Here is a 22,875-nt window from a genome sequence, read left to right as displayed (position 1 = left end):
ACCCCAGACTTCAGGATTTTTAAAAGTGATTCCAGTATACCAACGAGATTGAGAAATGCTAGGCGAATACTTTATTTAGGGAAATAGCTCATAAGTGGGTTCATTTATACCTCCATGTATTTATAACAAAATTAGAGAAATAAACAACAAAAAGAAACACAAATTCCTCATCACTGTTTATCTCTAGTTTAAAAGCTTACTTATCTTTCTATCACTCGGAAAGTACTGGGCTTCTCACAGCTCCTGACCCGTTTGCCCAAGCTGGTTTGGGTTGTATTTCAAAATAAAGATACAGATTGCCTCCTTAACACTTGCCTGTCATCTTTGAGCTCTTATTCTTTCTGTCTTTCCTGGGTTGGAGAACCTTCATTGCTCCCATCTTGGTCTGTCTGTCGTCATGACCGGGACAGCCAGGCTTCTGCTTGCTACTTGAGCTCTTTCTGTCTCTGGCATGGATCTGCCCTTTCCAAGTCCCAGTTAGGGACACTCACATGTGTGTGGGCACCATGAACTGACCGTCTGCTCACGTCTTTAATTACAACTAAGTCCTGGATGTCTTCCTCCTCGTGTGTGTGTGTGTGTGTGTGTGTGTGTGTACGTGTGTGTGTTTTAAAAGAGAGACCAGACCCCATTTTAGTTCTTTGCTTTCAGCTGATAGGAAGACTTTTGAACAAGCTATGTCATTTGTTCCATTGTTTATAATCGGATTATCCACTCTGGATTATCAAAGTCAAAACGTCTTAATCCAGACTGACTTCCCCAGCCTTTCTGGGCATCTTTCCCATTGCGGGTTAGTGGACGCCCAAGGATCCAAGATGATTTCTGCGTGAGCCTAAGTCAATTATAGGAAAGCAAACCTGCTCGTTTTTTCGCACCCTCTTTTTCTCTTCCAATAAGAAAGTTAGATGAGAATTAAATGATATTCAGACCCAAGCAGGAAAAGTAAGTCACGTATTTGAAAACTCATTCTAAACTCTTTAGTGAAACAGAGTGCTTATGTAAGATTAGGATAATTGGCAGTTGAAGCCAGAGTTTCTACTTATCAAGTTTCCTATAGCCACTTCCAGAATTTAGCCCATCAGGTGACATATTGTTTTCATTACTTTCTCTTTTGAACTTAATGTTTATAACTTTCTTATCCTCTGAGTCTTTACACAGAACATGTTGACTCTGTTTTTATTGCATTTTGGGTAAATAAAAATGCAGTGAAGATTTAATCACCGTATCTTCCTAATAATCTAGCTGTGGGACACATCATGATCTTGCAGAGTGGTCTCACATGGGGAACTCAGTCAGGCCTTGCAGTTAGACATACTTAGGTGTGAATATGATTACTTATTTCTGTGGCTTTGGACAAGTCACATAAGCTTTCTGAGCCAGTTTCCTCATCTTTAGGTTGGCGGTGACACTGCTCCTTGCATTGGTTTAAATGAGGTACTAGATACAAAGCTCCAGGCATAATGCCTGGCTTGATGGAAGTGCTCAAGGGATGATAACATTTACCCATCTGGATTTTAGCTCTTTATTTGTACTTTTTTTTTTAAGCACAATTAGAACCTTTTACCTTATGGTTCAATTCAGGGTTTGTGCCTTTCATCTTTCAAATGATAAACTTTTTAAAAGTAGCCCTCTGTGTTTTTCATTTCTGCAGAAATCATGTACTTAGTAAATGTTGATGAAAATGTCAATAATCTGGGTAGTGATGCTAAACAAACAGGAAAGGAAAACTTTTGTTCCTTTCTGTTTTTCAGCTTTGTTTTAATTTAATCTAGGCATCTGTTTCTATTGATATACAGGCATTGAAAGAATCTAAGCTACATGTAGGTTTTGTGATTTCTTCCCTTTTAATTTAGAAACCGGTACACAAACCCAGGATGATAGGGGTGCGTTGCATAGGTAAATTCTCAATGACTCAGTGGACACGGAGGTCTGTTCATTTGGCTAGCATTGTAGGTTCCGGCGTGACAGGTGCCCACCATTAACACCTTATAACTTTATTTATAGTGGATAATATAATACTATCAAAAAAAGAATTCCTGGAAAAATACAAAATAGCTCAATTAAAGGATTAGGGCGATACTGTTGGCCAGACCCTGGACAGCTGATAGTTTTGCATGTGATTTTCCTATTGAAATTCTCAGAGACCTCAAAAGAAGTTTACTGCAGTGTGAATCATAGAAGAAGGGGAAGGGAAAACAAGGATGACAGTGGAGAGATGATCATATACTATTTCATATTTCACTCTTTTTATATGATGAATTGTTGAAATAATTTTTAAAAATCCTTATATTCCTAGAGTAAGTCCCACTTAATCATAGTATGTTAATCTTTTTATGTAAGTACTTAATTCTGTTTGCTCATTTTTTTTTTTTTTTTGGTACACGGGCCTCTCACTGTTGTGGCCTCTCCCGTTGCGGAGCACAGGCTCCGGACGCGCAGGCTTAGCGGCCATGGCTCACGGGCCCAGCCACTCCGCGGCATGTGGGATCCTCCCGGACCGGGGCACGAACCCGTGTCCCCTGCATCGGCAGGCGGACTCTCAACCACTGCGCCACCAGGGAAGCCCTGTTTGCTCATTTTTAATTTAGGATTCACATCAGTATTTGGAAAGGAGATTCATATGTAGTTTCCCTTTTGTGTACTTTCTTTGTTGGTTGATGGTATCAATATTATACCTTGCTGTTTAAATAAGAATTTGGAAAGTTCCCTTCCTTTCCTATGGTTTGAAATGGTTTAAATATTAATCAGAATTATCCCTTAAAACTTTCCTGGAATTCCCCCTCTGAAGCAATCTAGACCTGTTTTTGTTGATTTATGTGTTTATCTATTGGCAGGTCAGTTAGCGAGGTAGCTTTCTGACTTATATTTCATTGTAATAGTGACCTATTTAAGTCCCTCACCCACATAGTGTGATTCCTTAAGTGTATCTGAAGTATTATTTACTGAACATCTTCAATTCATACCGATGAAGCCCCTGCTAAATAAGGGTGAGGTGCTCTGTTGTTGTTGAGTTACTGTTTTCAAGAGTTGGTGGCTCTTTTTTATATTCAGCGTTTCATGGCATTTCACAATCACGTTTACCATGTGAAGGACGATTCCATATTTTTATTGTTGAGATGGTGATACTGTGAACTGTACTGTATGTTTACGTTACTCTGTAGACCGTTATTACCGTCTTTGGTACACTTGGCGAGGGAGCCAGTTTTACTGAAGGGCATGCGGTATAGTATCCATCCTTCATAGACACGACTGATTTATCTCTTTCTTGTACATTGTACGTGCTCAGTAATTCTAGTGAATGAAATACTTTAGTATCTACTATGTGTTTGTTTGGGAAAGGTATAAAAGACATGTTCTGAGAGATAATATGTTATGAATGCAAAATTGAATTAAATAAATGAAATATTAAGGTAACTGTGTGTATTCAGATATATTAAAGGATTCAGTTTTACATATTTGTCCAGGGGAAAAATAATTTTCAGATGCAGCGAAAAGTAAATGTTGATTCGGTTGCCCTTATACCTGGCCTGAATTTACAAATTAATATAAAGAGCTAGGACTTCCCTGGTGGCGGAGTGGTTAAGAATCCGCCTGCCAATGCAGGGAACACAGGTTCGAGCCCTGGTCCGGGAAGATCCCACATGCCGCGGAGCAGCTAAACCCGTGCACTACAACTACTGAGCCTGCGCTCTAGAGCCGGTGAGCCACAACTACTGAGCCCACGTGCCACAACTACTGAAGCCCACATGCCTAGAGCCTGTGCTCTGCAACAAGAGAAGCCACCACAATGAGAAACCTGTGCACTGCAACGAGGAGTAGCCCCCGCTTGCCACAACTAGAGAAAACCCACGCGCAGCAAAAAATAAATAAATTTATTAAAAAAAAATAGAGCTAAAACTGTTTCAGCAGTATTGTTGCTTTTCTATATGAATTGGGCTATACAATGCTAGGAAACGGGAATCACAACGCCATAGTAACAATGGTGCAAAAAATGATAGTGTTGATCTAAATGTAGATGATAATGTTTATTTTAAAATGTGTTAAGGAAAAAGTATTGATAGTTGATAAGATTGTATTAGATTATGTTGAAGAGTTATTAACAAGCTATTTTTTCCTTTTCTTATAGATTTATCTAAAAACAGACTGGTTGAAGTTCCAATGGAATTGTGCCATTTTGTATCACTGGAAATTCTTAATCTGTATCATAATTGTATCAGAGTCATTCCGGAGGCCATCATTAATCTGCAGATGCTGACTTACTTAAATTTAAGGTAGGTTGACTATAAAGGTTATAATCAAATTCGATGAAAAAAAATAACTGCTTGCATTTCCATCAGTTTTTTTTTCTTTGATCTTTTCTGATCACCCTTTGAAGTAAATCACATGAAGATTATTGAAGAAATATCTTTTCTAATACATTTGTGGTGCCGTTAATTTCGTTTTTGGCACTAGACTTCTCTGAATGTCAGTAGGACAAGATGTTTCGGTTTCTTAAAATAATTTATACAGCATCATTTATACGTTTTGACTGTTTGGTACTTGGAAACTTGTTGGTATATTTTCTTCGGGTATTGACGTAGATTTTGGAGGAGGAAGGATGAAGGAAGTGGAAAAGATTTGGGGGTTGGGACAAATTAGGGCCTTGCAGGTTTGGGGGTTATTGGTGCCATTCGGTTTGCTACCCAGCGCTGACTGAGCCTGTTCACTTTAGGCCACCGGAGAAAGTTAAGGAAAAGCACTGAGCAACTCCAGCAAGATACAAAGTTTGCTGTCTTTAGCCCATTAAATTAATTAGGTCAGTGTTTGCTGAGGATGCATCAGTGTTCTGTATTGACTCTGATTAAGCACAACACAGTGTAACCTATGAATGCACTAAGTAGCCCTGAAGTTAAGAAAACTATTTTAAGGTCTAACTTTTAGACTTCGCTGCTGTGACTGTCAACTTCTCTGGCCAGATTTTGACTCCTTGTTTCCTAAATTCTTGACTCACATCTGGGATGTCAGGAGAGAAGGGGAGCTGTTTTATCAAATCTATCTCTACTGTTAAAACAAAGTTGCAAAGTTCAAGCCTTTGTGCAGCCTTCACTCTTGTCAGTTGCATTATCTTTTTATTTTATTTTATTTTTTTAAAGAAGATGGTAGGGGTAGGAGTTTTTAGTTATTTATTTATTTTTGCTGTGCTGGGTCTTCGTTTCTGTGCGAGGGCTTTCTCTAGTTGTGGCAAGCGGGGGCCACTCTTCATCGCGGTGCGCGGGCCTCTGACTATCGCGGCCTCTCTTGTTGCGGAACACAGGCTCCAGACACGCAGGCTCAGTAGTTGTGGCTCACGGGCCTAGTTGCTCCGCAGCACGTGGGGTCTTCCCAGACCAGGGCTCGAACCCGTGTCCCCTGCATTAGCAGGCAGATTCTCAACCACTACGCCACCAGGGAAGCCTCAGTTGCATTATCTTAATGCGCAAAGAGTAGCACCTAACTAGCAGGGCTTGTGCTGTGTAACAATATGCCAAACTTTAAACGACAGGATTCCCAGTAAACCAGGTATAGCATTAATTTATGATAGATAATAATGTCGTTTATTTTTTTAGGGTTTTTGTTGTTTGTTTTGGTTGACCACTGAGAGTTAGGAGTCTTCTGCAGCTTTCTTTGCAGTCAAAAATGAGTTTTCATCGCATTTCATTAGGACTGCGTATCTTTTTCCTTGGGAGTGAAAAATAAATCTTGGTCATGTTTTTAAGTGGCTCTTACTTATTTTTGGTAAATAAGATGTAGGTTACTATTAGGATAATCTAGAGGCTCAACCTATGTAACTTTCATTTTTCCAGGTTTCTAGTTCATTTGAGTTTTCTTGTGTAAGAGCCATTCATGCTGTTTCTTCTGCAACAGAATGTTGATTACCTTGTTGCCTGATAGAACCAGTAGAGTGGTGTCTACAGATATTGACTCATTATCTCCCTAAAACATCTGCCTTCTAATCCCAACCCATATAAGGGAAATAACCCAAGAGCTATGTAGTTGGTATGTTTACGTCACTTAACCTACTCCTGACACTTTCACCTCCAGCAGCCCTGCATGCAGCAAGTAAATAGATTTAACTTTGCATTGTTGTTTTAAATATATATATACACTGAGAAACTTTTGGCTATAGATGACATATTTCTTCTGGCATGATGTAAACTATAAAATTCTACAAATACTAGAGAATCTAATCTTAACTTTGTATTTTGCTTTAAAAGCATTAATAAAATTTGTTTTGATAGGGTGATTTTTACGTTGAGCCTAGTTTAGGGTAGAATAACGTTGCCGTCTTCAGATGGTAGAAAGACTATATTGGAATATGAATCTCAGGAGTCTTTAATTCAAGAACAGAGAATTTGTTGAAACTGACAGTGGTTGAAGAGGAAGTGTATGGAGTATTGTAAACAAAGTTTGGTGATGAATTTCTAAGTAAAGGAAAGGAAATAAATAAAGGGATCATTAAGCACCCAACTTTTTTTTTTTTTTTTTGCTGTATGCGGGCCTCTCACTGTTGTGGCCTCTCCCGTCGCGGAGCACAGGCTCCGGACGCGCAGGCTCAGCGGCCATGGCCCACGGGCCCAGCTGCTCCGCGGCATGTGGGATCCTCCCAGACCAGGGCACGAACCCGTGCCCCCTGCATCAGCAGGCAGACTCTCAACCACTGCACCACCAGGGAAGCCCCGACATCTCCTACTTTAATATGACCATGTGTTAAGACATATTCTCTAGTGTTGAACTCTTTAAAGGAATTGATAACTAAATGGAGAAGATTAAGAAAAAGTATGTCTCTTACTTTTCAGAGATACTGTATCAGGGTATATGAAAAATGTATGTAAGTCCTCTAATCTCTTTGAAAGCCAGGCACTATATATACGTATATAACTATTATTATTATATTTTAATAAATCCACTAGATTTTTAAAAAAATATTTACTTGTTTATTTGGTTGCGCCAGGTCTTAGTTGCAGCTCACTGGCTCCTTAGTTGCAGCACATGGGCTCCTTAGTTGTGGCACATGGGCTCCTTAGTTGTGTCATGTGAACTCTTAGTTGCAGCATGCATGTGGGATCTAGTTCCCTGACCAGGGATCAATCCCAGGCCCCCTGCATTGGGAACGTGGAGTCCTATCCACTGCGCCACCAGTGAAAATCCCTATACATATATAATTATTTTTGATGCCTTCTATCAAATTTACTTAATGAATGTAAACGTGTAATATAAAATAGTAACATAGGGCAATCTGAAAAGTGACCAGGAGATGGTCATCTTGTTTATTCAATTATAAGGCCTTTAATTCCTGTTTGATTATTGGGTTTAGTTGAAACATGTCCTCTAGGAATTGGACCCTTGGAATTGAGTTATTTCTCAGTTTGGGAATAATTTAAGGTGGAATGTTATGTTTGCATAAAAGGTTTATTTGTAGCTTGTGAAATGGTAGGTGACTTATCTGTTTATCTCCAAATGTATAATAATATCTAGAAAATACCAGTGCCATCTAATTAAATTGTAAGTCTTCTAAGATATGCTGAGTAATGACATCACATGATAGTCGTGTTGTCTATGTGAGTTTTTGCTGTCTTCAAACTCCCACCTCCACTCCCACACCCCACCTCCCCCCCCAAGCTGGTAACCAGGAGGAATTTAGAGCGTTGTGCTTGTGTGTGATCATGACAGACGTCCCCTTCATAACAACCAGGGTTGAGCACTGTGGCCTTTTCATGTCTTTTCTACCCTTCATGAAAACTAAGTCAACAAAATAAAAGATATTTCTTCTTGGGTATGGGGAAGAGGCATGGTGGAATTCTGTTGACTCTTGGCCTTTGGAGGAGAAACTGCCAGTCCATTTAACTGCAAAAGAAACAGGGCACTCAGGTTGCTGCAAAAGGACTGCTTTGTAGGAGAGCTGCTGAGTCCCCTTCAATCTAATTTTTTCTCCGTGATAGTTACAAATGAGATATTATGGCAGCGAAAAAAAACTCATATTCTGTTTTTTAGTAGTCCATTTGATTGAGTGATTGATTATTTTTTAATTGAAGTATAGTTGATGTACGGTATTATATAAGTTACAGGTGTACGACATAGTGATTCACAATTTTTAAAGGCTGTGCTCCATTTATAGTTATAAAATATTGGCTGTTTTCCCTGTGTTGTATAATATGTCCTCGTAGCTTATTTATTTTATACATAATAGATTGTACCTCTTTATTTCCTACCCCTATATTGCCCCCCACTTCCCTCTTCCTACCGGTAACCTCTAGTTTGTTCTCTGTATCTGTGAGTCTGTTTCTTTTTTATTATATTCACTAGCTTGTTTTATTTTTTAGATTCCACATATAAACAGTATCATACAGATTTTGAAAAGACATTTTCTAGACAGAAGCATTTAATCAAATCAAGCATTTAATCAAATTGTCACTCATTTAGATGTGTTGGGGAAGTCTGTATAAATTTCAGAAAATTAAAGAAATACCGTAAATTACTTTTGAGCACACAGTGTAGACTGGCTCAGATATAGCATGGTGTGAAACAGCTTTAACAAAGAGGCAAGTTCAGTGGCCTTTATCAATAAATACCCCGAACACTTTCTTTTCTGTAGTGCTTAGAATTTTTTCTCTTATTTCTATTAGCCAGAGAAAAAGAGTTGCTCGAAAAAGTAGTGCAGAGAAGCTGCTTTTCAAGTTCCACAGATTTCATGTTTCTATACTTAAAATTAAACATGATCTCACTGTGTTTTTAACATTTTTCTCTTTTTAAATAAATCACAGGTAGATATTGCTGATTTTGTATGTTCCAAAATAAGAGAGAGATCCTGTGAAGGGACTTTGAATGCATGGGAACCAGTCAAACTTGATTACACCCTCCAGGATACGTTGCATGTTCCAGCCGAGTAAACAGTCATAAATATTTGATGGTGTTGGTGATAATGATGACAATGGAGGTGATGGTGGTGGTGGTGGTGAGTCACTGCCTCACCAGCTTCTTGGCTGACAGGATCTCTCAGCAACATTATCTTTAAATGTCAGATGGCTGCTTCGTGCCAGCATCCCAGTTCCCATCTTAGACTAGAGACAGGTTTATTTAGCACATGGAAAGAAAACCTTCACTGTGAAACACAGTTAAAAACACTGAAGTGTCTTCTAGTTTTTCCTCTCGTGACAGAAATGTCCTGTTTGTGGAAAACATTAATTTATCGCTGTTTATGTAGCCTGCGTTCTGAGGAACTGGGCTTTTAATCTTTGCTTCTTGGTGTTCACAACAAAAGGTTATGTTGATTTAATGTATGTGCTACTGGGTCTCTTCCTGTTAGAAAGTGTCTTAATCCAAGAAATGTGGCCAAGAACAATAAAAGTGATTAAGCAAGGCTTGTTCCTATATGGGAACAAACGCTTTGAACCTGGGTTACACAGGAAAGCCTCACAAAATGTAAAATCTGTTTTAAATTGTTGGAGAGATTGTTGTTGATGAGACTCAGGCAGAAAATGTACCTTAGAAAACTAGAAGAACCCAGAGCAGAGAGGCTTTTGGCGGGTGTAATGGTGTTGTGAACGCAACTAAGAATAGGGAGCTTAGCTTAAAAGTTTCATCTCAGAGAGGTTCTGGAATAGAGGCAGCCAGGATATGCAAGTTCTTTACAGCATTTGATCGTAGTCCTTCCAGAACTCTCGGTGTGGTTTTACTTTCCTGGGGTGAAACGCACAGAGCCAGAAGCTGGTTTACTCGTTAGAAGCCCCTTTCTCTCCCAGCCTCCTAGGAGTGGATGGTGAGGCCTTGTCTGTAGAGAAGGGGGCTGTCTCTTGAGCAAAATGTTATCACGCCATACAAGGAATCCTTTTTGGCTACTTTCTCTGAAGCCTGGCATCCTTTTGGCTGCTACACAATGTGCAGAAAGAGCCAACTTCCCGATGGCTGTATAACCTGTATCCCCACATTCCTTTGGGGGCTCATTTGGAGAATTAATCTTTAAACTTCAGACTATAGCTCTGTATTTGCAGGGCTTGGGAGAAGCATCCTACATGCTAGGATTGCCTTAGAAAGCACAGATTTAATATTTTTTGTTATGAACAGAAAATGAAGTTTCATTGTTCCTAAGAATTTTGATTTCTATCCCTAGGAAATATACCTTCTCCTTGTGACTGACCTTTCTGAAGAAAGTCTCAGTTGTAGGATAGTGTTTTTTTTCTTTCTAGAAACGGAGAAAATGGACGATGTCTTCTTAAACTGGAAAAGGGGAGGAATTTTGCTCAGTTCAAACTTGCATCCCTCTTTCTTTTGTGAAGATCTTATCTCATTCAAAGGGGAAGGGAGAATATTTTAGTGTATGTATTTTGGAACTGGCTTGTGGTGACTAGGTTGTGTTTTGTGAATTGACAGTCAGCAGGAAGACACCAAAACACAATGAACCATGTTGGAATTTGGAAGTATTATCTTAAAATTTGAAGGTATTTTTCATAGAATGCTGGAGTTGGAAGTGGTCACCAGAGTCGTCCATTGCAGGAGCGGCAACTTGTGGTTTAAGCCTTGCCTTTGCTAATGTGCTCACTGGGCATTTGTTTTTAAGGTGGAACCTTGAGTAAACAGTCCCTAAAAATTTTAGTATACTTATAAATTACTGTGGCTGTAAAGTTATTGGTGTTGGTAGTTGAAGGGCTTCATTAAATGCGAATGAGTTCGTAATAGGTATTTCTTATCAGATTCCATTCCTTTTAGTATAACCCATGCTTGGCAAGACTTCCAAAAGGGATTTTTCCATTCTACACATCACCTGACCACAGACGTTTCTTGAGATCAGTGTTTGTATTGAAAAAAAGAACAGAGAGACACAAAAGGGACATTATAGCTTTGATAGCCAGACTGCTGTCAGAATGTGCTGGTTTTGTTTTCAGTTCTGCTTCTGATCTTAATAAAGTTTTTAAGATCTTTGTGCTCCAGATTTGCTTTCGGAAAATAGGGTGAACACTCACCCCTAATTCATTGTATAGATTTTTTGTTTATGGAAATTCTCAAAATTTTTTCTGCAAGCTCCCACCAAGCTCCAAGCTCTAAATGAGCAAGCAGATTACATTTATTTTTCTCACTAGACAGATCAAAGTCCTTTGAAACATTGTCACTTCATCAATCATCAACCTATGTTTACTCCAAGAGCATTACAGTTTACCAAGTCTTATAACAAGTGATGTAGATGAGAAGAGGGAAAGGAAGAAAAACAGAGCATCAACATGTGAAAGGAGGTGTGGAAGTTTGAAATAACTTTCACCATTGTCGTCATCACGATCATCATCATCATCATGACTTCTTAATAGCTAAGTAGGATTTCGTTGTTACACCATCATATTTGAGCCCTTCAACAGCCCTTCACTTTATTTATTTATTTATTTTTAAAATATTTATTTATTTATTTTGTCTGCGCCGAGCCTTTGTTGCGGCACGCGGGATCTTCACTGTGGCATGCGGGATCTTTAGTTGCGGCATGCACGATGCATGTGGGATCTAGTTTCCTGACCACGGATTGAACCCTGGCTCCCTGCGTTGGGAACGCGGAGTCTTACGCACTGGACCACCAGTGAAGTCCCAACAGCCCTTTACTTTAGGTAGGAAATAGGAAAGTGATTTATCCCTAGGATACACTATTTCATAAATAAGAATAATAGGAATTAGTGGAACTTATTTCTATGACATTTATTATTTGCTCAGCACTTTCACCGTTGTCATCTTGCTTAACGCTGTGCTCTGATGCATTCCATCCTCCTTTGAATCGTTTCAGAATCATAAACATGGTTGTTACAGAATTTTCCAGGACGCCAACTAAATATTTAAATAAGGAAATTAAAAATATTCATACTGCTATATTCATACTTGATTCCCTTTTTAAATTTCTAACACTTATACATTTGTGCCTTTGTTTTTTCCTTTATTCATTTTTTCAGAAGTTTGTCTGTTTTTATTGTGTTTCTTTTTAAAAATCAGCTTTTAAGTTTAACGACTGTTGATATTTTCCTTTTCATTAATTTCTGATATTATCTATCATATTTCCTTTGGTCTATTTTCTTGTAGTTTTATTCTTTTTCTAATTCCTGGAATTTCTAGTTATTTTTCTTTTCTCATAAGAGCATTTAAGGCCATGGATTTCCCGGTACTTAGTGCTTTAGCTGATGCCTAAAAGTTTTGATGTACGGTATTTTAAAAAATCACTCCTAAATCTTTTCTGATTTCCAGTATTTCATTTTTGACCCATGAGTTTCCTATAGAATATATATACATTTCAAAATTTTTATTGGAGTACAGTTGCTTTACAATGTTGTGTTAGTTTCTACCGTACAGCAAAGTGAATCAGCTATACGAATACGTATATCCCCTTTTTTTGGATTTCCTTCCCATTTAGGTCACCACAGAGCACTGAGTAGAGTTCCCTGTGCTATACAGTAGGTTCTCATTAGTTATCTATTTTATACATGGTATCAATAGTGTATATATGTCAATTCCAATCTCGCAATTCATCCCACCCCACCCCTTTCCTCCTTGGTATCCATACGTTTGTTCTCTATGTCTGTGTCTCTATTTCTGTAAATAAGATCGTCTGTACCAATTTTTTCAGATTCCACATGTATGCATTAATATACGATATTTGTTTTTCTCTTTCTGACTCACTTCACTCTGTATGACAGTCTCTAGTTCCATCCCTGTCTCTACAAATGACCCAATTTCATTACTTTTTATGGCTGAGTAATATTCCATTGTGTATATGTACCACATCTCCTTTATCCATTCCTCTGTTGATGGGCATTTAGATTGTTTCCATGACCTGACTATTGTAAATAGTGCTGCAATGAACATTGGGGTGCATGTGTCTTTTTGAATTATGGTTTTCTCTGGGTATATGCCCAGTAGTGAGATTGCTGGATCGTATGGTAATTCTATTTTTAGTTTTTTAAGGAACCTCCATACTGTTCTCCATAGTGGCCGTATCAATTTACATTCCCACCAACAGTGCAGAAGGGTTCCCTTTTCTCCACACCTTCTCCAGCATTTATCGTTTGTAGATTTTGTGATGATGGCTGTTCTGACTGGTGTGAGGTGATACCTCATTGTGGTTTTGATTTGCATTTCTCTAATGATTAGTGATGTTGAGCATCTTTCATGTGTTTGTTGACCATCTGTATGTCTTCTTTGGAGAAATGTCTGTTTAGGTCTTCTGCCCATTTTTTGACTGGGTTGTTTGTTTTTTTTGATATTGAGTTGTTTGTATATTTTGGAGATAGAATATATTTTTATAGTTATCTTTTAAAATTGATTTTTAATTTAATTGCATTGTGTTTGGAGAATATTTTGTTTGATATTGATTCTTTAGATTGGTTGATATTTGCTTTATAGTCTATGCATAGTTAAATTTATAAATATTACACATGAGCTTGAAAAGAATGTATGCTAAGTGTTGTGTACAGGGTTCTAGTAAATCCACTAAGTATAACTTACTGTTGCTTTTGCATCTCACTTATTTTAGGGTTTACTCTCCTTCCTTTATAATATGCATCCTTAAGTAGTTCATTCAGTGAGGGTACGTAAATACAGTCTTCTTTCTGAAATGTCTTTCCTCATTCTTAGAAGATTCAATTATTTGTACAAAATTTTCATTTGTATTAGTATAAAGTTTTAAGTTGACAGTTCTTTTCTATTGTATATCAAAGACAGTATGCCTTCTGGCCTCTGTTTTGCTATAGAAAAATCCTTGCTTGTCTACATATTTTAAGTTTGTAGAAAATCTTCTATATTTTTCCATTTGATTTCTTCCCATATCTTTGTCTTTGGTGTTTCTGTACTTTATGCTATGATATGTATAGATATATATTATTTTGATTTACCTGACTGTACACTTTATTTTGCTTCCTGAGTCTGAAGACTCATGTCTTTCATCAATTCTAGAAAAATTTATTTTTTTTTAAATATTGTGCCTTCCTCTATTTCTCTATCATTTCTGTCTTCTTTGTATACTCCCTATTAGTTATATGTTAGACCTCTCATTCTTTCACATTTTTTAGTCTCTTTATTTGTTCTTATTTCTTTATATTTGGGGTATTTTTCAAGCATGAATATGCCTTTAACATATTGAGAGTGAAAGTACAGTAATACTTGGAAAGCAGGAAAAATTGTAGCACCATGGGATTCCTTAATGGAGAAGACTCTTAGTGATTGAGCTGTGTAGCACAGGAACTATACATTTTGACTCATTAGTGAAATCTTATGCACTCTTTTACTCTTATAATAGTATACTTTGTTGGTTGCCTAAAAACAACTTAATCTGAATTCCTTTGCGTTGTTTATTTTATTATAAAACTTGATAAGAACCAGTCTTGTTGCCTTCGACCTTAAATTGAAGTTTGTGAGAATTTGACTTCTTAATCTTCAATCCTTTCTTTGTTGAACTCTGCTTTTTCTATCTTGTCAGCATCCTCCATACCTTCTTCCCTGGAATTAGGACTTTAAGGAAGTAGGATTTGACTGCAGTCTGGAGGTATAATAAGGGAGGCCAACCCAGGGCTTCCCTTTGTTCTCTTAGTGTTCTTTGTTGCTTGTTAGTAACGATTACAGTAACTGGACAAATAAAGTTTTTTATAAGAGTTGCTTTTGAGAAAAAGAGACGCATTATTGGTTTTCTGAGTTTCCCAATCCAGATCTAAATGTATCACTTCATTTTCAAAAGTAATGAAACATACACTGTAGTGGCTAGAAAATTGCAGAATATTATGTTAAAAATATTATCCTACTTCTGAAAGGAGTGCTTGTGCTCTGAGAACTCAGGGAGGGGAAATTTTGATAAAATAATGTAGCCAGGAGTTTCAGCATGTGTAATAGTTCCAAACAACATTTTGTTTTCATGGACGAGAAAGTCAAGAATAAATGCATAGTCTGTAGTGCTTTATCTAGAAAGAGTCAAGGGGTTGGGTGCTTAGGGTACAAAAGGAGTGGTTGTGAGGTGAGCAGGTTATTCTGTAAGGCATTTTTTTCATCTCCTGTCATCTCTTGGAATACCTTTATACTCTCTGGACCAGATGGACTGTCAGAACAGATGGAATGAGATGATCTCTCTTAATGGTGAGATCCAAATAACCAGAAGATTTGGGTCATTTTGAGAGTTGGATCGTGTGGAACTGTATTATCTATTAATCCCAGCTTATCTACCTTATCCTCATGAAATCAGGCAGTGTGTTTCTGAAACTCCCATTTGGCAACTGGCAAACCATCACAGAAAGGGATGGGAAAATAATATGAGAAAATTGATCCATTCTACTGAATGATTAGTCCTTCTGTTCATGAATAGAGAGCAACAGAACTGGAGAAAACCTGCCTGCCAAATTCCCTAGGAGAGAAGAAGTTACATATTTCTAACCACAGGGATGCCATTAGATACATTAGGGTGTAAGGTTATGTTGGATGTTAATAGGTATGCTTGCTTTAAAAAACAGTCCGCGTATTGTGCTATCAGAACTCTCCTCCCTTGTTTTGTGAGGTCTACCTATTAGCATCTCCTAGAGTGTGCTTTTCAGAACACCATTTTGTGAACACTGATTTAGAAGAATGTTTATCACCTAAAGATTTAGGAACTGACCTCATGTCTAAAAAACGATGAGGTAAGAAAGTATGTGCCTTCGTGATGCCCTGTTCAGAGGCCAAGATATCTGTATGGACTGGATGTGTTGAAAGACACGATGAAATGTGAGTAGAAAGAGAAAGGCCCAGGAAGTACTGCAGCATAGAGTGTGTTCACACAGCTGCCATCCAGGTTGATTTATTCTTTATTTAGCACCTTTTAAATATGTATAAATCTGAATTTTGTTTATTATTAATGATCAATTAAAATATGCAATTAATTTTGAGAAAAAATAAGTACTGAAAAGTGCAAAGAATGTATCAATCACTCGCTGAGTACTCAAATTTAAGGTTTTTTTCTTCTCCCCCGCTCCTTAATAAGATTGAACTTTTTCTGGAGGGCGTGAGGGGATTTTTTCAGTTTCTGGGTGCTCTGTATTATGTAATGAGGAAAAGAATGACCTTGACCAAAAGTCTAAAGCAGCTGTGTCTTTACATTAAATTGTCTGCCCTGAAATTTCATTGTTGAAACACCAGTCGCTGTGGCTAAAACTAATCACCTGTTAAAGGGTAATTCTTTTTAAAAAGGTAAATTCATGACTCTCATACAAATAGAAAATGTACATCTGTCGAAGATTGTATTTAACCCATTAATTAATGAAGGAACCAGTAGAATGTTATATCCTGTTTAAAGGAGGATTCAACACACACACACACGCACACACACACACATTAGTGGACTTACTGAAGTAAATTTACAAATAGTTGCAAAGCTGGTCAGTATCCAGTAGTCAGTTATAATTCCTCTACACTCATCATGATTCATCTGTATTTCTGTGGACAAAAATGATTTGCATTACAATCCATTTCTACAAACACAGAGTTGTACAGTAACTCAAGGACAATGAATAGCAGAGATTATCTGGAAGGGTGTGCTAGACGAGACCCCCAGTAATGGTTTTTGTCACAGTTTTTCCAGATACACCAAACAATTTAATTTATATCACCACGTGCAAGAACTGTATAGCTCTGTGAACTATTTGAACAGGACTATAGGTAGAAGAAAAAAATAAAGAGGTGTTCAGTGGGATTGTGAAACTCTTCCTTTCAGATCCTGTGTTCTAAAGACTGTGAAAGGCTGTTTGCACGTAGGTGGGCAGGGAGGACTGAGGATATAGTGAGAGTGCTTTGAAGGCAGTGCATTGCTTTCACTTTTGTTTGGCCATTTAAATGGATTATCTTCAGGGAATTTAAGTAAACTGATATGAGTGGTGGCCCCTCTGGTGCATTAGTCCCTGCAAGAGACCGCTGTGACCTCAGTACCAGGAGAGAACACCTGGGGACTTCGGCAGAGGCAACCTTTGAGCATCTGACAGTGGTGTCCAAATCTGCAGACACTTGTTTAAAGAGTTGTTTAGGACGAGTCTGGAATCCTTCATTCCACCTTACAGGATAAGACCCATAAAGGAAGTCTCACTTTCTTTATTCCTTAAGAGTCACTCATTTTTTATCTTAAATTTGAGAAACCCAGTAGGAAATATTTGCTGCTCCAGCACTTTTAAAATATAAGATCCACATTCAAGTAGGAGGTAAGGGTATACCAGCTCAGAGGGATGTTGCCTATCTTGGTAGGAGTTAATAAGCTTTAGGATTCATGTGCATTTCACATTTTCTCAGTGCTTAGAACAGGTTCTTCGGCAGAGTGGCACTCAGTAAGTGTAGGAAATAATTAGCTTCCTTTCAGCATTTGACACCGTAGCATCTTCCTCCCTTGATTTGGTCACATGCTTTCCTGCTCACTTTTCTACTTCTTTCCGTCTCTTCTCTATTCGATGTTCTTTCTCTTCCTGCACCTTAATGCTAGTATTCCCCAAAGCCCCATCTTTGGTCCTTAAATCTTCTCTCTCAGACCTCATGCCTTATGTGTGTGTGTCCAATACATTCTCTGTCACTTTGACTCATTTTAACACTAGTCCTTATTTTCCCAATGGACTAAAATTCAATTCCTCTTAGATGGAACACCTCAAAGTTCAACATGGGCTAAACTAAGCCCATTTTTTCTTTCCCAAATTAGCATATTTGGAACCTTGTTCCTAGCCATGCTCCTACCACTTTTCTCCAGCACCCTATCCTCCAGCTTGGAATCTCAGAGATGATCTTCGACTCTTTCCTCCATCCCTTTTCATATAAATCAGTCATTGAATTGTCAGTCTAGTGTCTCAGTTGCCTCCGTTTGGAATTTGGAGCTCTCTCCTACTGTTTTCCTGGTTTACCTGTACTTTTTATTCCAAAGTAAAATGAGAAGAGGCTCTATTTTATTGAGGGAAGACCACAGACTTTGATCTAAAGCCCAGCCCACATGGTTTCATATCTTAGCATTAGCTAGGCAACTTGGAGCAAGTGATTTAAATTCACTGAATAACATCAGTTTTTGTGTCTGAAAAGTAGGGGGTTTAATGTTACAGGATTATTGTGAATATAAATAAAATAATAGTTGTCTAAGTGCCTAGCGCAGTGCCTTATGCATAATAACCACCCAAGAAATGTTTGTTGAATTGTTGAATGAAGTTTGTGGCATACTGTTATCTTATGGATTCCAAAATGGGTTAAGAAAAATAATGGCAAGAGGTCTAGTATTTGAGTAAAGTAAATGGATTTTATAGCATTTTTAGGAAAGAGGATATGCTGCTGATTTGTTTCCGTTTTAGAGCAGTTAAGTGGAACTGAGTTATTATTGGCTGTCAAGTTACATGAGAGAAGCTTTCTGAACACTCACTTACTTGGAAGGATACGTGGGAAGAAGAGGATGTATATAGAGTAATATATTCATGCATGTCTACCGGCATTACACATTCAGAAATTCCTGGAGATGGACGGAGAGGCACACGTCTTCAAATGATAAACAAAAATGCTCAGGCACCTTAAATTTTATTATGAATGATTTTTGTTAATTCAGTCCCCCTGGGTAACAGTTGATCTGAGCAGCCTGTTCTCATTTCAGTCAGTATCCATAGCCCTTTCTTTTTTGGCAGGGAAAAATGTTAAAGTAAAAAATATCTATTTCCCTGGCTTTGGTGTGGAGTGGCATGGAGGAGAAGGCAGGTAAGGTAGGCGTACCTTCCTGGGGACAGAAAGGTGGTGTCCACTCTGCCTGGGACATGGCTCCTAAAAGTGGGAGGATTCTCTTCAGTGCCAGTACATCTTTTCCAGCCATTTAGTGGTACTTTTCCCACTTGGCAGCAACAATGTTTTGCATAAGGCTCAGGCCTTTACAGTCTCAATACTTAAAACCTCAAATCTACATTGTTGCCTCTGGAGGTGTTTGGCCAATTATTATTCTTGCTAGTATCAGGTGTTGAGTTCTGTTTGAAATCTAAAGCTTCCTTGATTTTGAACACTTAGCTCCATTTTACAATGAAGGAAGGAAATGATAAATATTATAGAGGAAACTTTAAGGAATAGTTTTTAGAGACTTGTCCTTATAGAATTGAAGAGCTCTTAGAAAAAAGGAGAGGAAATAGCTGAGAAAGGGACAAGTTATCAATAACTGCACTTTGAAATCTAATTACAGACATTGGTAGTGGTGGTTGCTGACTGTTAGGGGTGTAAAAAGCCAGAATATGTTAAGCAAAGGTTTATTTATACTCAAGAGGAGACTGATAGACTGTTATTGTGGGAAACCAGTTCAGCTGCAGAAGCCAAATATGGTGCAGGTATGCACAGCAAAATGGCTGGTGCAGCAATTTGCCTGAATTCTGAGCTGCTTTAAATGCTCGCTGCTTCCTTTTCTTTTAGTTTTCTGAAGTTGCCTTTTACTTTCTCAAAGAATGGCCCTATTGTGTAGTGTGAAATGGATTGGTATAGTGTTCAAAACTGGTTCAAGATTCACTTGAAATGATGACTCTGTGTTTCTAGTTTTGCAACATGTAAGTTTTCAAATGATTGTCATTCTCAAGTTGTAGGTAACAGAACTGCTTTCACAGTTAGATGTAGATGTGGACTCCCAGATTTTATGCGTATACATAAGGTCAATAGAATTTCTATCTAAAAAAAATTCATGTAACACATTAGTAAAGCTATATTTATAGAATTTATATTTACAAAGCTAATGTTGGCCAAGATATCTCCAGGCAACTTAAAGCCAGGCTCTGGTTGTTGCTGGTCCTTGTCTCAGACACATGAGGATGGTGGGAATGAAGGGGGAGGGCTGCCCATGCAGGGGAAGTATTTAGTCATTTGAGGAAATGAGGGTGAGAAATTTTGCCATGGTGGGTTTTCAGAATGAAGCAAGCAGGAAAAAGGAAATAGTTCTCTATGGATATTGTTCACCGTTGTGTGTGGACATGAAGACAAGGAACAGTCAAGTGGCAAACACACACCAGAAAAAAATCACTCTGCCTTTAATGAAAGGTGAACAGCGTATGCAAGAAGAACATACAGCAAAATTAGGTGAGGTACCCTGTGCAAGAGGAAACTTATTTGGCTCAAGTAATATAACTGCTCTTCACTGTGGTTCATGTGCCGAAAGCACAGACAGTGTGATTCAAACAAGCAATATACAATAACTCCCGTGTGCTTGTTTATTCCCTTCCTTGCCTGAGACCTATACAGGGTGAGCCTGAGGTGCCGATACCATGAACCCTGCCCTGCTTCCTCTGTGCCCTTTAGAGGCACACTGTGACATTTTCTTAATAGGTTTGTGATTTCACATTATTATTTCTGTTCATTTTTGAAAACTAGTAAATAGAGATGATGACCCCTGGGTATTCATGTTTTCCCAGAGTAATGGTAGGATCTTGGAATTAGAGAAGATGGGAGAGAAAAGGTCGTTGGTGTGATTTTTTTGTTGTTGTTGTTTTTCTAGTTCTGGTTCTCCAGATTGGAAAGAGTTACTTGGTTTGTTTTGGCCTGAAACCAGGCTGGTTTTCCCCAACATGCCTCCGAATCGTCATCTTTAATTGGCTTATGTTTTTGACAAATTGAACATGCAACCTTAGTTTAAGAGTGGTTGAAATGTTAGCAGTTAGGAAATAAAATCAATAACTAAACCCTAATTAAGCTCTTTTTGGTCACCTCCCATTGCTTTGCTACGTCAGTGGTGTTGGGAATGGTTTAACCTTAATATATGGATTTAGTGTCGGGCTAAGCACTTTTGCATCCATAATCTCATGTGTCATGTTAGGTAGGTATTATTATCTATGTTTTATGGATGACAAAGTCAGAGAGGTAGGTGACTTACCTAAAGGTCTGTGGACGATTATGGCAGAGATGAGACTTGAACCCAGGTTTTCTAATTCCACAGTTGGTGATCTCTGTACCAACTGAGCAGGTGAATCTGTTATTGAAATCTTTCTATAAATTATTTTAAGTGAGTTCCATGTTTCATTATTAAGTGAACCCATTCACTTACAAAAAGGATCTATTCCAGTAGAATAAAAAACACATATGATGTCTGATAACAAAATCACGTGTAAGACTATAGCATGTTTTTATCATCACATACATTAAGGAAAATAACTTTCTGATAAACCAGTAATAAATAGTGTTAAATACCAAAATTAAGTCTGAAAGCATGGATATTAATAAGGAAGGCCATAGTCAAAATACATTAAAATAACACTCTCTAAAAGTGAAACCAGGGCTTCCCTGGTGGCGCAGTGGTTAAGAATCTGCCTGCCAGCGCAGGGGACATGGGTTCGAGCCCTGGTCCGGGAAGATCCCACGTGCCGCGGAGCAACGAAGCTTGTGTGCCACAACTACTGAGCCTGTGCACTAGAGCACGCGAGCCACAACTACTGAAGCCCACACGCCTAGAGCCCGTGCTCCGCAACAAGAGAAGCCACCGCAGTGAGAAGCCCGCGCACCGCAACGAAGAGTAGCCCCCGCTCGCCGCAACTAGAGAAAGCCCGCGCACAGCAACCAAGACCCAACGCAGCCAAAAATAAATAAATTAATTAAATAAATTTATTTAAAAATAAATAAATAAAAGTGAAACCATGCAGAAGTGACTGGGTTTGTGAATTCCTTAATTTAGGACTTTTGTTAAGCGAGGGTAGCGCTCCTTGAAGAGGAATTTAGCCTGCAAACTTAGGCTATCAGAACTGTTCAGGTTATGATGAGCTGCCTTGTTTCACCCTGAAATGAGGAAACAGACCAGTAACTCTAGTAGGAAGTCATTCGGCCGAGAAGGAAGGAAGACAAAGCGTTAGCAGTAATCACAGGCTGGTGAGAGCCCGCTGCCTTCCGGCCCCGCCTCATTCCTCCTCGCGCCATCCTCCACCCAGCCTGAGCAGGGAGAGTGACAAGAAACACTGGGGAGGCCCTGCTCTGTGCTGGCAGGAAGGCTCAGGCCACCATGACCGAATCTGTAATTTCTACTTCTGAATAAGTGGCCCTTTTCCCCCTGTTAATTTACTCTTTTGTAATGAGTGAGTTTAAAAAAATCTTTTTTTTTTTTTAAATATATTGCTTTCAGATGTGACTCCCAGGCTGGAGTTGAAAATAAATGTTGGCCATTACCTGATCAGATGCTGTACGGTCTTATTTTTAACCATTGTTTCCTTCAAGGGCCTGTTCATAGTGCAGAGGGCTGCAGGACACAAGTGGGGGCCAGAGTGGTGGATTGTGGCCTGAGGCACTTACTTGCTTGAGAAAAGTTGCTGCCAGATGAGCAGTTTCAAAAAGCTTAGGCTGCTGTTGTGGTCTTTAGTGGGGAGAGGATTAAAGGGTGTGCAGTTTCTCCTCTTCTTTATAAATATTTGCTGGAGAGCTAATGGGTTTTTGTGTGCGTGTGTATTTCCTTTTTCTATGGGGGAAATTACCAGTAATACAGGAACATCCTGTGATAAAATATACAAAGTACAGGCTGAGGGAACGGATGGATGAAATAGAAGAAATGTGCCCCAGGCCTGTGGCATGCTGTATTATGACTCGTCCTGGCATCTCGATTTGCCTACAGGTGATTAACTACAGTATAGATAGAGGAATGTGTAGGGCATAAATAAATAGGCTATTCCATCAGCTGCTTTAATCATAAAAAGCATTCATCCCCATCAAAGAAACCGCAAATGCTTTCACAAGCCTAAATTTTATTTTAAATTAGTTACCCATCCTGAAGAACTGCGATGGGAATAATCCCGTGTAATTTCAAATGCTCACGTGTCTGAAGGAGCAGAAGCTTCACTGCATTGCTTAAATGGTATATAGATGCTCTCCCAATGCCATACCTGCTAATCTGATTAGATGCCTGCATCGAGGTAGTGAGACTGGGAATACTTT

The 22,875-nt window shown here is 38.6% G+C and overlaps 1 protein-coding gene across 5 annotated transcripts in view; it reads left to right on the top strand.

Annotated features, from left to right (window-relative positions):
• Window positions 1-22,875, top strand: part of LRCH1 (leucine rich repeats and calponin homology domain containing 1) — a 190,300-nt gene that overhangs the window by 86,899 nt on the left and 80,526 nt on the right. For all 5 annotated transcript variants that reach the window (XM_059996247.1, XM_059996246.1, XM_059996250.1 and 2 more), the window contains exon 2: window positions 4,127-4,271. In XM_059996247.1, coding sequence (XP_059852230.1) covers window positions 4,127-4,271 — 145 coding nt within the window. The remainder of the gene's footprint in view (window positions 1-4,126; window positions 4,272-22,875) is intronic.

Source organism: Delphinus delphis, chromosome 18, assembly GCF_949987515.2.
Source record: "Delphinus delphis chromosome 18, mDelDel1.2, whole genome shotgun sequence".
NCBI classification, from domain to species: domain Eukaryota; kingdom Metazoa; phylum Chordata; class Mammalia; order Artiodactyla; family Delphinidae; genus Delphinus; species Delphinus delphis.
This window is presented reverse-complemented; position numbering and strand designations above follow the sequence as displayed.